At 38.8% G+C, this 13086-nt stretch overlaps 1 protein-coding gene across 3 annotated transcripts in view; it reads right to left on the bottom strand.

Moving 5' to 3' along the window:
* The window catches only part of UBE2Q2 (ubiquitin conjugating enzyme E2 Q2), a 62918-nt gene that overhangs the window by 6412 nt on the left and 43420 nt on the right, over positions 1-13086 (bottom strand). For all 3 annotated transcript variants that reach the window (XM_070358523.1, XM_070358524.1, XM_070358522.1), the window contains 2 exons: positions 1840-1888; positions 1309-1404 (listed from right to left, as the gene is read on the bottom strand). In XM_070358523.1, coding sequence (XP_070214624.1) covers positions 1309-1404; positions 1840-1888 — 145 coding nt within the window. The remainder of the gene's footprint in view (positions 1-1308; positions 1405-1839; positions 1889-13086) is intronic.

Here is a 13086-nt window from a genome sequence, read left to right as displayed (position 1 = left end):
GTCCGTCTAGTCAAAGCTATGGTTTTTCCAGTAGTCATGTATGGTTGTGAGAGTTGGACTATAAAGAAAGCTGAGCACCTAAGAACTGATGCTTTTGAACTGTGGTGTTGGAGAAGACTCTTGAGAATCTCTTGGACTGCAAGGAGGTCAAACCAGTCCATCCTAAAGGAAATCAGTCCTGAATATTCATTGGAAGGACTAATGCTGAAGCTGAAGCTCCAATACTTTGGCCACCTGATGCAAAGAACTGACTCATTGGAAAAGACCCTGATGCTGGGAAAGATTAAAGGCAGAAGGAGAAGGGGATGACAGAGGATGAGATGGTTGGATGGCATCACCGACTCAAAGGACATGAGTTTGAGCAAGCTCCGGGAGTTGGTGATGGAGAGGGAAGCCTGGCATGCTGCAGTCCACAGGGACACAAAGAGTCGGACTTCACTGAGTGACTGAACTGAACTGATCTTAATCTCTGAGAATCTTATAGTCTTAATTCAGAAATCCTTTCTTCTAAAGAGTTTTGGCATTTGCTACTGATGAGAACTGTGGATACAATTAACATGAGACCACTTTAGTCCCCTTAGAGAATCAATTTTCTGCTTCCTCTGTGAGTTAAGATTCCAGTGAGCTCGTGATTTGATGTGCAATACAGTAAGAAATACTTACTTAGATTTAGTACTATTTGGATAGGTATTTAATACAAAATTCACAAGGAATTTTAGGAACATACAGAATTTTTTTTAAAATGTCAGGTAGGGATGATTTCCATCACACACTTTTCCAAAATATACTAACTTCAGAGTTTGTTTTGGTCTTAAGTGTCCACAGATAACTATAATTAGACATGAAAGATATTTCTGATATAGTAAGTGAATAAAGAACAGAACACGGTGGGTAAGAGCAGAGATTAACGGCCAGAACGTCTGGTTCCAATCCTCACTCTCCACCCTGACCTTAGATGAGTCACCTAACTTCTCTGTGCTTCAGTTTCCTCATCTACAAAATGAGGACAATAATAGTACCTACGTCTAGGTTATTAAGAGGATAGAAAGTTAATACCAATAAAAAGTTTAGATTAGAGCCTAGCACATATATGCTTACTAGGAGTTAACTATTACAATGGGATTTCAATTTGGGGAAGCATGTAACTACATATAATTTTTTATTCACTAGTATATATAAACCAATAATAAATTTTAAACCATAGACATACTTAATTATAGTAGAAATAACAAAGACTAAAAGAACAGGTAGAAGCTTCGTAACAGGAAAAGTATCTCATAGTTAATGCAACATTCTTAATAAAAGTACCTTATTTGCTCCAAACTGCACTCTGGCTTTGCCTTTAACTAAGGTGGCATTGATCTGCATGATGACCGATTCTATTGAATAGGCACTGCTCCAGCCCTATAGAAAGAAGAAAACACTCTCTAAAACACTGTGGTATTCCTGATTCTCACTCAGGAAAGCTTAAGAAAATGGCATATAACAACTTAGTAGTATCAAATTTATGTTAAGTTTGTAGTCAAGGAGTAAAAGTTGGACCATTTCCAAAATCTCACAAAACAAAGAAAGCTGTGTTGTAAGAGCAACAAATGAGCAAATTATAACAAACATCACTCTTATTGCCCATTCTAGCATAGATTAAGCACCAAGTACAATGTCATTTTACTGGTTTAAATAGCTTTCATTATTAAAATAGGTGCTATTAGCAAAAAAAAAAAAATTATTTTAAAGTGGGTACTATTACAAAGAGCTCTCTGTCCACTTAGAATCTAATTTACATAATTAAAACACTCTACAGAGGTTGAAATACTTGAGTGCCATAAGAAAAACAGTCACCTGTTTTGTGAGTAGTTCCATGCACAGTGCTCCACCACCCAACACGTACCTTAAAAAGAAAAAGGAATCATACAAAATTCTCTAGATCTTGGTATTCTTTCTTCAGTTTTTAAAGTATCACTACTAAGAAAGCATGCATACAAGTAAAGATTAAAAGATAACATGCAAAAATGAAAATAAGTTTTTAGGGTTACAGAAATATGGGTAATTCTAAAATTCTGATGTCATCATCTAAATGTCTTTTTTTAACTAAATAATGGTTCTTAACAACAGAACACTTGAAAACTTTTAAGGTATCAGAAACTAAGAACTTAGCCCTAAACATTCCAGAGAATGGGGGCAGGAGAAATCTTCCTTAAATGGTTTTCAACTGTTCTACTCATCTTAAAAGATTTCTCCAACATCATGTTAAATAGCCAAGAGCTTTTCCTTTGACAGCAGTGATGATTTTACCCTATCTATAGTAATGAACATCTGCATTTATACTTAAAATATTTCTCATTCTGTTGTGAAGATCAAATGGTTCTGACCAGGGAGCCTCTCTGGAGCTCTCCTATTTCTCTTTCTAGTCCTGAGGACTCTTCTCTGAACCAAGGACAACTACAGGGGATTTCATTAGAAATCTCCATTAGATCTCCCTTAGAAATCATTATTTAGATCAAGATTCTTCAGCCTTTGACATTTTCTCAAAGTAACTCCTCCTTTAATGTTAAACTTTAAAACACATTAAATACCATGCCTAAAAATAAAAGGAATGGTAATTACAAAAGAAAAACTGTGGCAATCTTGAAAACACATAAGGTAGGACCACTGATTAGGTCTATGTGAAAACTGTGTCCACCACACGTTCTGTTTGTCCTCTGGGACTCTGCCCATGCCTTTCCCTTGCCTGAGATTCCTTCCACTGCCTACTCTCCCAAATGCCTGTTCTTCCTCCTGCCCCATAAAACTTGCCAAGACCATTCGAGCCTGTAAATTTTGCATTCTGGCTAAGCAAATGAATCCTTGTGTTGACTAAACAAAGTAACAGAGAAGTAAGGAATCTAAAAACTTCTACTGTAGACCACTAGTAATAATAGTTACAGTGGAATTACTCACTAACAGAAACTAGTCAATAACTCTCCCCTATTCTGGAGAATGTGGTCCACTGGAGAAGGGAATGGCAAACCACTTCAGTATTCTTGCCTTTAGAACCCCATGAACAGTACGAAAAGGCAAAATGATAGGATACTGAAAGAGGAACTCTCCAGGTCAGTAGGGGCCCAATATACTACTGGAGATCAGTGGAGAAATAACTCCAGAAAGAATGAAGGGATGGAGCCAAAGCAAAAACAATACCCAGCTGTGGATGTGACTGGTGATAGAAGCAAGGTCCAATGCTGTAAAGAGCAATATTGCATAGGAACCTGGAATGTCAGGTCCATGAATCAAGGCAAATTGGAAGTAGTCAAACAAGAGATGGCAAGAGTGAATGTAGACATTCTAGGAATCAGCAAACTAAAATGGACTGGAATGGGTGAATTTAACTCATATGACCATTATATCTACTACTGCAGACAGGAATCCTTCAGAAGAAATGGAGTAGCCATCATGGTCAACAAGAGAGTCCAAAATGCAGTACTTGGATGCAATCTCAAAAACAACAGAATGATCTCTGTTCGTTTCCAAGGCAAACCATTCAATATGACAGTAATCCAAGCCTATGCCCCAACCAGTAACGCTGAAGAAGCTGAAGTTGAACGGTTCTATGAAGACCTACAAGACCTTTTAGAACTAACGCCCAAAAAAGATGTCCTTTTCATTATAGGGGACTGGAATGCAAAAGTAGGAAGTCAAGAAACACCTGGAGTAACAGACAAATTTGGCCTTGGAATACGGAATGAAGCAGGGCAAAGACTAATAAAGTTTTGCCAAGAAAATGCAATGGTCATAGCAAACACCCTCTTCCAACAACACAAGAGAAGACTCTATACATGGACATCACCAGATGGTCAACACCGAAATCAGATTGATTATATTCTTTGCAGCCAAAGATGGAGAAGCTCTATACAGTCAGCAAAAACAAGACCAGGAGCTGACTGTGGCTCAGATCACGAACTTCTTATTGCCAAATTCAGACTTAAATTGAAGAAAGTAGGGAAAACCACTAGACCATTCAGGTATGAGCTAAATCAAATCCCTTATGATTATACAGTGGAAGTGAGAAATAGATTTAAAGGCCTAGATCTGATAGATAGAGTGCCTGATGAACTATGGAATGAGGTTCGTGACACTGTACAGGAGACAGGGATCAAGACCATCCCCATGGAAAAGAAATGCAAAAAAGCAAGATGGCTGTCTGGGGAGGCCTTACAGATAGCTGTGAAAAGAAGAGAAGCAAAAAGCAAAGGAGAAAAGGAAAGATATAAGCATCTGAAGGCAGAGTTCCAAAGAATAGCAAGAAGAGATAAGAAAGCCTTCTTCAGCAATCAATGCAAAGAAATAGAGGAAAACAAAAGAATGGGAAAGACTAGGGATCTCTTCAAGAAAATTAGAGATACCAAGAGGACATTTCATGCAAAGATGGGCTCGATAAAGGACAGAAATGGTATGGACCTAACAGAAGCAGAAGATATTAACATAAGGTGGCAAGAATACACAAAAGAACTGCACAAAAAAGATCTTCACAACCCAGATAATCGCAATGGTGTGACCACTGACCTAGAGCCAGATATCCTGGAATGTGAAGTCAAGTGGGCCTTAGAAAGCATCACTACGAACAAAGCTAGTGGAGGTGATGGAATTCCAGTTGAACTATTTCAGATCCTGAAAGATGATGCTGTGAAAAGTGCTGCACTCAATATGCCAGAAAATTTGGAAAACTCAGCAGTGGCCACAGGACTGGAAAAGGTCGGTTTTCATTCCAGTCCCAAAGAAAGGCAATGCCAAAGAATGCTCAAACTACTGCACAGTTGCACTCATCTCACACGCAGTAAAGTAATGCTCAAACTTCTCCAAGCCAGGCTTCAGCAATACGTGAACCATTAACTTCCTGATGTTCAAGCTGGTTTTAGAAAAGGCAGAGAAACCAGAGATCAAATTGCCAATATCCGCTGGATCATGGAGAAAGCAAGAGAGTTCCAGAAAAACATCTATTTCTGCTTTACCGACTATGCCAAAGCCTTTGACTGTGTGGATCACAATAAACTGTGGAAAATTCTGAAAGAGATGGGAATACCAGACCACCTGACCTGCTTCTTGAGAAATCTGTATGCTGGTCAGGAAGCAACAGTTAGAACTGGACATGGAACAACAGACTGGTTCTAAATAGGAAAAGGAGTACGTCAAGGCTGTATATTGTCACCCTGCTTATTTAACTTATATGCAGAGTACATTATGAGAAAAGCTGGGCTGGAAGAAACACAAGCTGGGATCAAGATTGCCGGGAGAAATATCAGTAACCTCAGATATGCAGATGACACCACCCTTATGGCAGAAAGTGAAGAGGGACTAAAAAGCCTCTTGAGGAAAGTGAAAGAGGAGAGTGAAAAAGTTGGCTCAGAGCTCAACATTCAGAAAACGAAGATCATGGCATCTGGTCCCATCACTTCATGGGAAATAGATGGGGAAACACTGGAAACAGTGTCAGACTTTATTTTTTTGGGCTCCAAAATCACTGCAGATGGTGACTGAAGCCATGAAATTAAAAGATGCTTACTCCTTGGAAGGAAAGTTATGACCAACCTAGATAGCATATTCAAAAGCAGAGACATTACTTTGCCAGCAAAGGTCCGTCTAGTCAAGGCTATGGTTTTTCCTGTGGTCATGTATGGATGTGAGAGTTGGACTGTGAAGAAGGCTGAGCGCCGAAGAATTGATGCTTTTGAACTGTGGTGTTGGAGAAGACTCTTGAGAGTCCCTTGGACTGCAAGGAGATCCAACCAGTCCATTCTGAAGGAGATCAGCCCTGGGATTTCTTTGGAAGGAATGATGCTAAAACTGAAACTCCAGTACTTTGGCCACCTCATGCAAAGAGTTGACTTATTGGAAAAGACTCTGATGCTGGGAGGGATTGGGGGCAGGAGGAGAAGGGGACGACAGAGGATGAGATGGCTGGATGGCATCACTGACTTGATGTACGTGAATCTGAGTGAACTCCAGGAGTTGGTGATGGGCAGGGAGGCCTGGCGTGCTGGGATTCATGGGGTCGCGAAGAGTCGGACATGACTGAGCAACTGAACTGAACTGAACTGATCCTGGAGAATTCAGGCAACCATCTCTCTTACTTTCTTGTCCCAACTTTCGGGAACTTTCAAAGCAAAAGTTTAATAGGAAGAAAAAACCTCTAAAAAAATTAAATCAGGAAGAGAATCATGAGATTTTACACTTTGCAGGGGAGGAAAAAATTGCGAGATTGGGGTTGACATACACACCAGTCTATATAAAATGGGTAACTAATGAGAATTGACTGTATAGCACACGGCACTCTACTCAACACTGTGTAGTGCCCTATGTGGGAACAGAATCTTAAAAAGAGTGGATGTATATAAATGTATTAATTGATTCACTCTGCTGTATAGCAGAAAGTAACATAACATTGTGAATCAACTATACACCATAATTTTTTTTTTAATAAAAGATAAACTGTGTATATTCTCTTATGTTCCTAAAACTCAGAAATTTGTCTACAATTCTCTGAATCTCCCACTGGGCTGAAAGTGTATCTTGCATATTTAAAAATCTTGCAGCTTTAAATATGCATTTGCTGATTTAACAGAATTACAAGATACAAGTTCTCATTTGATTTTGATTTCTCCAAAACCACTCAAAGTCTAGTAATCTGTTAATGAGTTAACACCATTCTTGGTCCTTACACTTCAGAAATGCTAAAGAGAAACGTATTTTAGGAAAAGGACATATGTAGTTAATGCTGAGCTACCAATTATCTAATCACCACCTTCCCCTTTAGCACCCCACTCTTCATTTTGGGGGTGGACAGTCTTGTCAGGAGAGAAGGGAAAGTTTTCATACTTGTAGATTAGAAGAAAGTACATTTTCTACAAGCACATTCTAACTATAAAAGTGTTTGATATCTCAACACAAGACAGAAGGAGTTCTAGTATCTATACAAAAAGTGAGCTAAGCATATATTAGTGCATAATAAACTTTCCTTAGTGTATACAATTACTAAATTTCTTTTATATATACCACCAGCAGCATTTACATATGAAAAAAAGTCAATTCTACTTTTGTATTGCATCATTTTATCAGCATGTGTTCTAAGCTCCTATTGTTCTTAGGGTCCAAACAAAAAGCTCCTGCAGAATATTGAGACAATGCAAGGACACTAGGAAAAAAAATAATCTAAGGGTCATTTACAGATAAAATGCCATATACATATACATGGGCACAGTAACATTTTCAGCTTAAAAAATTTTTCAGTTGCCAAAGTTATATAGCAAACACTATCCTAAGTTCAGCCTCTTCGGGCATTAGTTTATAAAATTTTTGTTTTACTAGGAGGTTCTTGCAAGAATGTTTGCCAGCTAACCTCCCCACCCACAATCTAGGATGATCACTTAATTGCTATGAGGGGACAACAGATACCAGTACTTAAGTGGACAACAAATACCATTAATCATGCAACAGATTCTTGCAAGGATCCAAAAAACAGATGAGAAATAAAATTTTATATTAAGTCAAATTCTTGATGATAATCTCATTTTTTTTAAAAAGGCAGGCTTCCAACACAATACTCTAAAGCAGTTATCCTCCAATTAAAAATAAATTTTTTAAAAAGGCAGATTTATCAGCCTACATAAAACAGTCATGATCTTTCCCTTTGTTGAGGTAAGGAAAGGGGCCATGGATAAGACCAGAGCCCTAAAAGAGCAATAAAGTTCTGGCATTTAAAACCAGATTCTTAAAATAATGTTCCCTCAATACAGACAAAAAACCCATGGTCATATAGAAGTAGAAGTATTCTCTTTGTGAATGACTGGGACACAAACAATACCTCCTATTATATCAGCCAATAAAGCATCTTTACAAAGAGCTCTCTAATAATGTATTGTATTACCGTCAAATAATCTTTCTGATTCTCACTACACTGTACCCTGGACTAAGCAAGAAAGACAGCCAAGTTTTGATGGCTCAGTAAAGCAGCTCATAAAACACCAGTGGATTGGAAATTCTATACTACCCTAAACTGCCTATTTACTGTATTTGCCTACAGCTTGCTAACTTATTATAACAAAGCTATAAAGCTAAAGGCAAAGGAAAGATATACCCATTTGAATTCAGAGTTCCAAAGAATAGTAAGGAGAGATAAGAACGCCTTCCTCAGTGATCACTGCAAAGAAACAGAGGAAAATAACAGAACGGGAAAAACTATAAGATCTCTTCAAGAAAATGAGAGATACCAAGGGAACATTTCATGCACAGATGGGCACAATAAAGGATAGGACCAGAAGATATTAAGAAGAGGTAGCAAGAAAACATAGAAAAACTATACAAAAAAGATCTTCATGACCCAAATAACCATGATGGTGTGATCACTCACCTAGAGCCAGACATCCTGGAATCTGAAGTCCAGTGGGCCTTAGGAAGCATCACTATGAACAAAGCTACTGGAGGTGATGGAATTCCAGTTAAGCTATTTCAAATCCTAAAAGATGATACTGTGAAAGTGCTGCACTCAATATGCCAGCAAATTTGGAAAACTCAGCAGTGGCCACAGGACTGGAAAAGGTCAGTTTTCGTTCCAATTGTGAAGAAACGCAATGCCAAACAATGTTCAAACTACTGCACAATTGCACTCATCTCACACGCTAGCACAGTAATGCTCAAAATTCTCCAAGCCAGGCTTCAACAGTACATGAGCCCTGAACTTCCAGATGTTCAAGCTGGATTTAGAAAAGGCAGAAGAACCAGAGATCAAATTGCCAACATCTGCTGGATCATCGAAAAAGCAAGAGAGTTCCAGAAAAACATTTACTTCTTTATTGACTATGCCAACGCCTTTGACTGTCTGGATCACAAGCTGTCAAAAATACTTAAAAAAAAAACTTAAAAGAGATGGGAATATCATACCATTTTACCTGCCTCCTGAGAAATCTGTATGCACGTCAGGAAGCAACAGTTAGAACTGGACATGGAACAACAGGCTGGTTCCAAAGTGGGAAAGGAATATGTCAAGGCTATATATTGTCACCCCGCTTATTTAACTTACATGCAGAGTACATCATGCGAAATGCTGAGCTGGATGAAGCACAAGCTAAAATCAAGACTGCTGGGAGAAATATCAATAACCTCAGATATGCAGATGACACCACCCTTATGGCAGAAAGCGAAGAAGAATTAAAGAGCCTCTTGATGAATGTAAAGAGGAGAGTGGAAAAGTTGGCTTAAAACTCAACATTCAAAAAATGAAGATCATGGCATCTGGTCTCATCACTTCATGGCAAATAGATGGGGAAACAATGGAAACAATGACAGACTTTATTTCCTTGGGCTCCAAAGTCACTGCAGATGGTGATTGCAGCCATGAAATTAAAAGACGCTTGCTCCTTGGAAGAAAAGCTACGACCAACCTAGACAGCATATTCAAAAGCAGAGACATTACTTTGCCAACAAAGGTCCATATAGTCAAAGCTACGGTTTTTCCAGTAGTCATGTACAGATGTGAGAGTTGGACTATAAAGAAAGCTGAGCGCCGAAGAATTGATGCTTTTGAACTGTGGTGTTGGAGAAGACTTGAGAATCCCTTCGACTGCAAGGAGATCAAACCAGTCCATCCTAAAGGATGGACTGAATATTAGAAGGACTAATATTGAATCAGTCCTGAATATTGGAAGGACTAATGCTGAAGCTGAAACTCCAATACTTTGGCCACCTGACATGAAGAACTGACTCATTTGAAAAGACTCTGATGCTGGGAAAGATTGAAGGCAGGAGGAGAAGGGGACGACAGAGGATGAGATGGTTGGATGGCATCACCGATTAGATGGACATGAGTTTGAGCAAGCTCTGGGAGTTGGTGATGGACAGGGAAGCCTGGCATGGGGCAGTCCATGGGGTCACAGAGTCAGACACGACTAAGCGACTGAACTGAACTGCTAAGTTACTATATTTTCTTATCTCGTTCATTCATTCACAAATATTTACTGCATATATAGTAATAGTATGTATGCATGCTAAAAACTGAAGCAGACACAAGAATATACAATGAAGACTTGTATGACAAGTATGACTTGTACAGTGATGACTTGCCTTCATGATGTTTGCAGTATAGTAAAGATTAGATGTTAAATGAACAATAAAGTAGTGGAGGGGGTCCCAAAGTTCTGTAAGGAGGAAAAACCAGAAGCCTTATTTTAAATTTGGTGGTCAGGAATAATATACCTACGAGTGACACACAAGCAGAGACTTGCAGGAATTGAAGTGTGGGTGGAAACAAGAGGACTGAAGAGGCAAGCAAGGGTAAAATGACAGACAGTGTATGGAATACGGTACGGACATCAACCTGCAGGAACAGCGGGAAGACATGGGATGTGTTTAAGCAGAGGAGCAACACAATCAGAACAAATTTGTAAAAGCTCACTCTAAAGAGCTTTATGAGTGAGGGGATAGAAGCAGGAGTCTGATCAGAAATTATCTGAAGTGATCCAAGTGAGAACTGATGGTGGTAGCAACAAAACTGAAAACTATTGGATCTGAAAATCCTTTAAAGTAGAGAAACAAAGGAAAATGAGAAAAAGGTGAGATATAAACAATGACTCTAGATTCATTAAGTGAGATAAGGAAGACTGGGGAAGGGAGGCTGAAAAAAAGATGGGCTCAAGTTTTTGTCCTGAAGGCCTGTGTAAGAGACATTCAAGTAGAGGTGTCAATAAAGCAGAAGAATATTGGAAACACCAAAGACATAGGGATGTGCGATACAAGCCTAGGAGTCACTGGCACACAGAAATATTTTAAAAGCCATGGAGCTTTTTCAACAAATCAAACAACAGCAATTGGACTTTAGGTAAAAATCTATGATCTAAACCTCATACCTTATACAAAAATTAATTCAAAATGATTCACAGACGTATCTGTAAAATGTAAACTGTAAAACCCTGAGGAACAAAAATAGAAGAAAAATCTTTGGGATCTAGGACTAGGCAAAGAGTTCTTAGACTTGATACCAAAAGCATAATTTTACTTCAAAGCTAAAATATTTTGTTCTACAAAAGATTCTGTTAAGATAAAATTAAGCTAAATACTAGAAGAAACTAAAAAACCACACATCCAAAGGATTATTGTGTAGAATGCACCTTAAAAACTTTCAAAATTCAACGAAAGAACAATCCAATTAGAAAACTGGCAAAAGACATGAACAAGTATCTCTTGGAAGAGTACATAAAGTTGTCAAATAGGCACATGAAAGATGTTCAACACTGAGGAATATTCATTACGGAAGTGCAAGTTAAAACCACAATGAGACATCACTGCACAGCTAACAGAATGGTTAAAATAAAAACAAATGACATCATCAAGTGCTGGCGAGGATGTGGACAAAGTGGATCACTCACACATTCTTGACAGGAATGTAAAATGGTAAAGCCATTCTGGAAAATAGTGTGGTAGTTTCTTTTAAAACTCAATATGCAATGACTGTGCGTGCGTGCAATGTTGCTCGGTCGTGTCCGACTCTGGGTGACTCTATGAACTGTAGCCTGCCAGGTCCCTCTGTCCATGGGGTTCTATGACCTAGCAATTGCATTCCTAGACATGAATCCCAGACAAAGGACAATACATTCACATTCATTCACACCCATATACACACACTGTATACAAGTATTCATAGCAGCTTTATTTGTAATACTCTTAACACTGAAATCAGTCTAGAGGTCCTTCAGTGGGTTTCTGGTTAAACAAACTGTGGTACATGACGCACCATGGAATACTACTTAGCAATAAAAAGGAACAAACTAGTCAGACACTTAGATGACTCTCCAGGGAATTATGAGTAAAAAACAAAAAACCAGCTAATCCCCAAAGGTTACAATACAAAACTTTAAGATTTCATTTATGTAACTTTTTTTATAATGACAAAATATTAGGAATGCAGGACAGATGAGTGGTTACCAGGAGTTAAGGGATGAGGGGCACCAGAGGAAAATGGGTCTAGTTTCAGGGGCAACAAGGATCCGTGTGGTGTTGGAACTGTACAGTGTCTTGACTGCTGTGTTGCATACACACATCTACTCAATGTAAAATTCAATACACACACATGCATGCAAGCACGCCAAGCCACTTCAGCCATGTCCAACTCTTTGCGACCCCATGACCTGTAGCCTATCAGGCTCCTCTGTCCATGGGAATTCTCCAGACAAGAATACTGGAGTGGGTTGCCATGCCCTCCTCCAGGGAATCGTCCCGACCCAGGGATTGACCCCACATCTCCCGCATTGCAGGCCAATTCTTTACCATCTGAGCCACCAGGGATATATATAAGTTATACATAAAACTGGGAAAATCTGCATAAGCACTATATATTGCATCCCTGTCTCTGTATCACTGTTTCATAATTCTATACCACACAGCTTTGCCAAAATCGTACCACTAGGGAAACTGGGCAAAGGGGACAAAGTATCTCCAATAGTTCTTCCAACTGTGTGCAACTATACAATTAACTCAATGAAAAAAAAAATTTTTTTAACGCAAAGGAATGAAGGGAAAAGAAAAGACAACAGACCTAGTATCAAATTCTAAAGAACCCCAACAGGTAGAAGTTAAGTGAACAAGGAGCTCCCAGCAAAAAGAGATGAGAGGAGGCAATCAGAAACCAAGGGGAAAATGTTCTGGTGTTGCTGAGAAATCTAATAATCAGGTATGATAGAACCTGAACAGGTACTTCTGGATTTACCGAAGTCCCTATTGGAAATACCAGACTGGGAGGAACAGTAACAGCTAATGCCAAATTACATGGGGCTGAAAAGTGAACAGGAAGGAAATGAAGAGAGTTGGTTACATACACACTGCTTGTGGGAATGTAAATGGTGCAGCCACTTGGGAAAAGTGTGGCACTTCATAAAAAGTTAAAAAGAGTTATTACCAAAGGACCTAGTAACTCACATAGGTATATATGATACAGAAATGAAGATGTGCACATAGAAACCTGTCTGTGAAAGTTCATAGCATTATTCATAACAGCCAAAATGTGGAAACAAATGTCCATGGATAAATAAAATGGAATAAGCTACTGATATATGCTGCAACATGGAT

The sequence above is a fragment of the Bos mutus genome, chromosome 21, assembly GCF_027580195.1.
Source record: "Bos mutus isolate GX-2022 chromosome 21, NWIPB_WYAK_1.1, whole genome shotgun sequence".
In the NCBI taxonomy this organism is placed as follows: Eukaryota; Metazoa; Chordata; class Mammalia; order Artiodactyla; family Bovidae; genus Bos; species Bos mutus.
The sequence above is the reverse complement of the archived record's forward strand: the minus strand, read 5'-3'. Positions and strand labels throughout refer to the sequence as shown.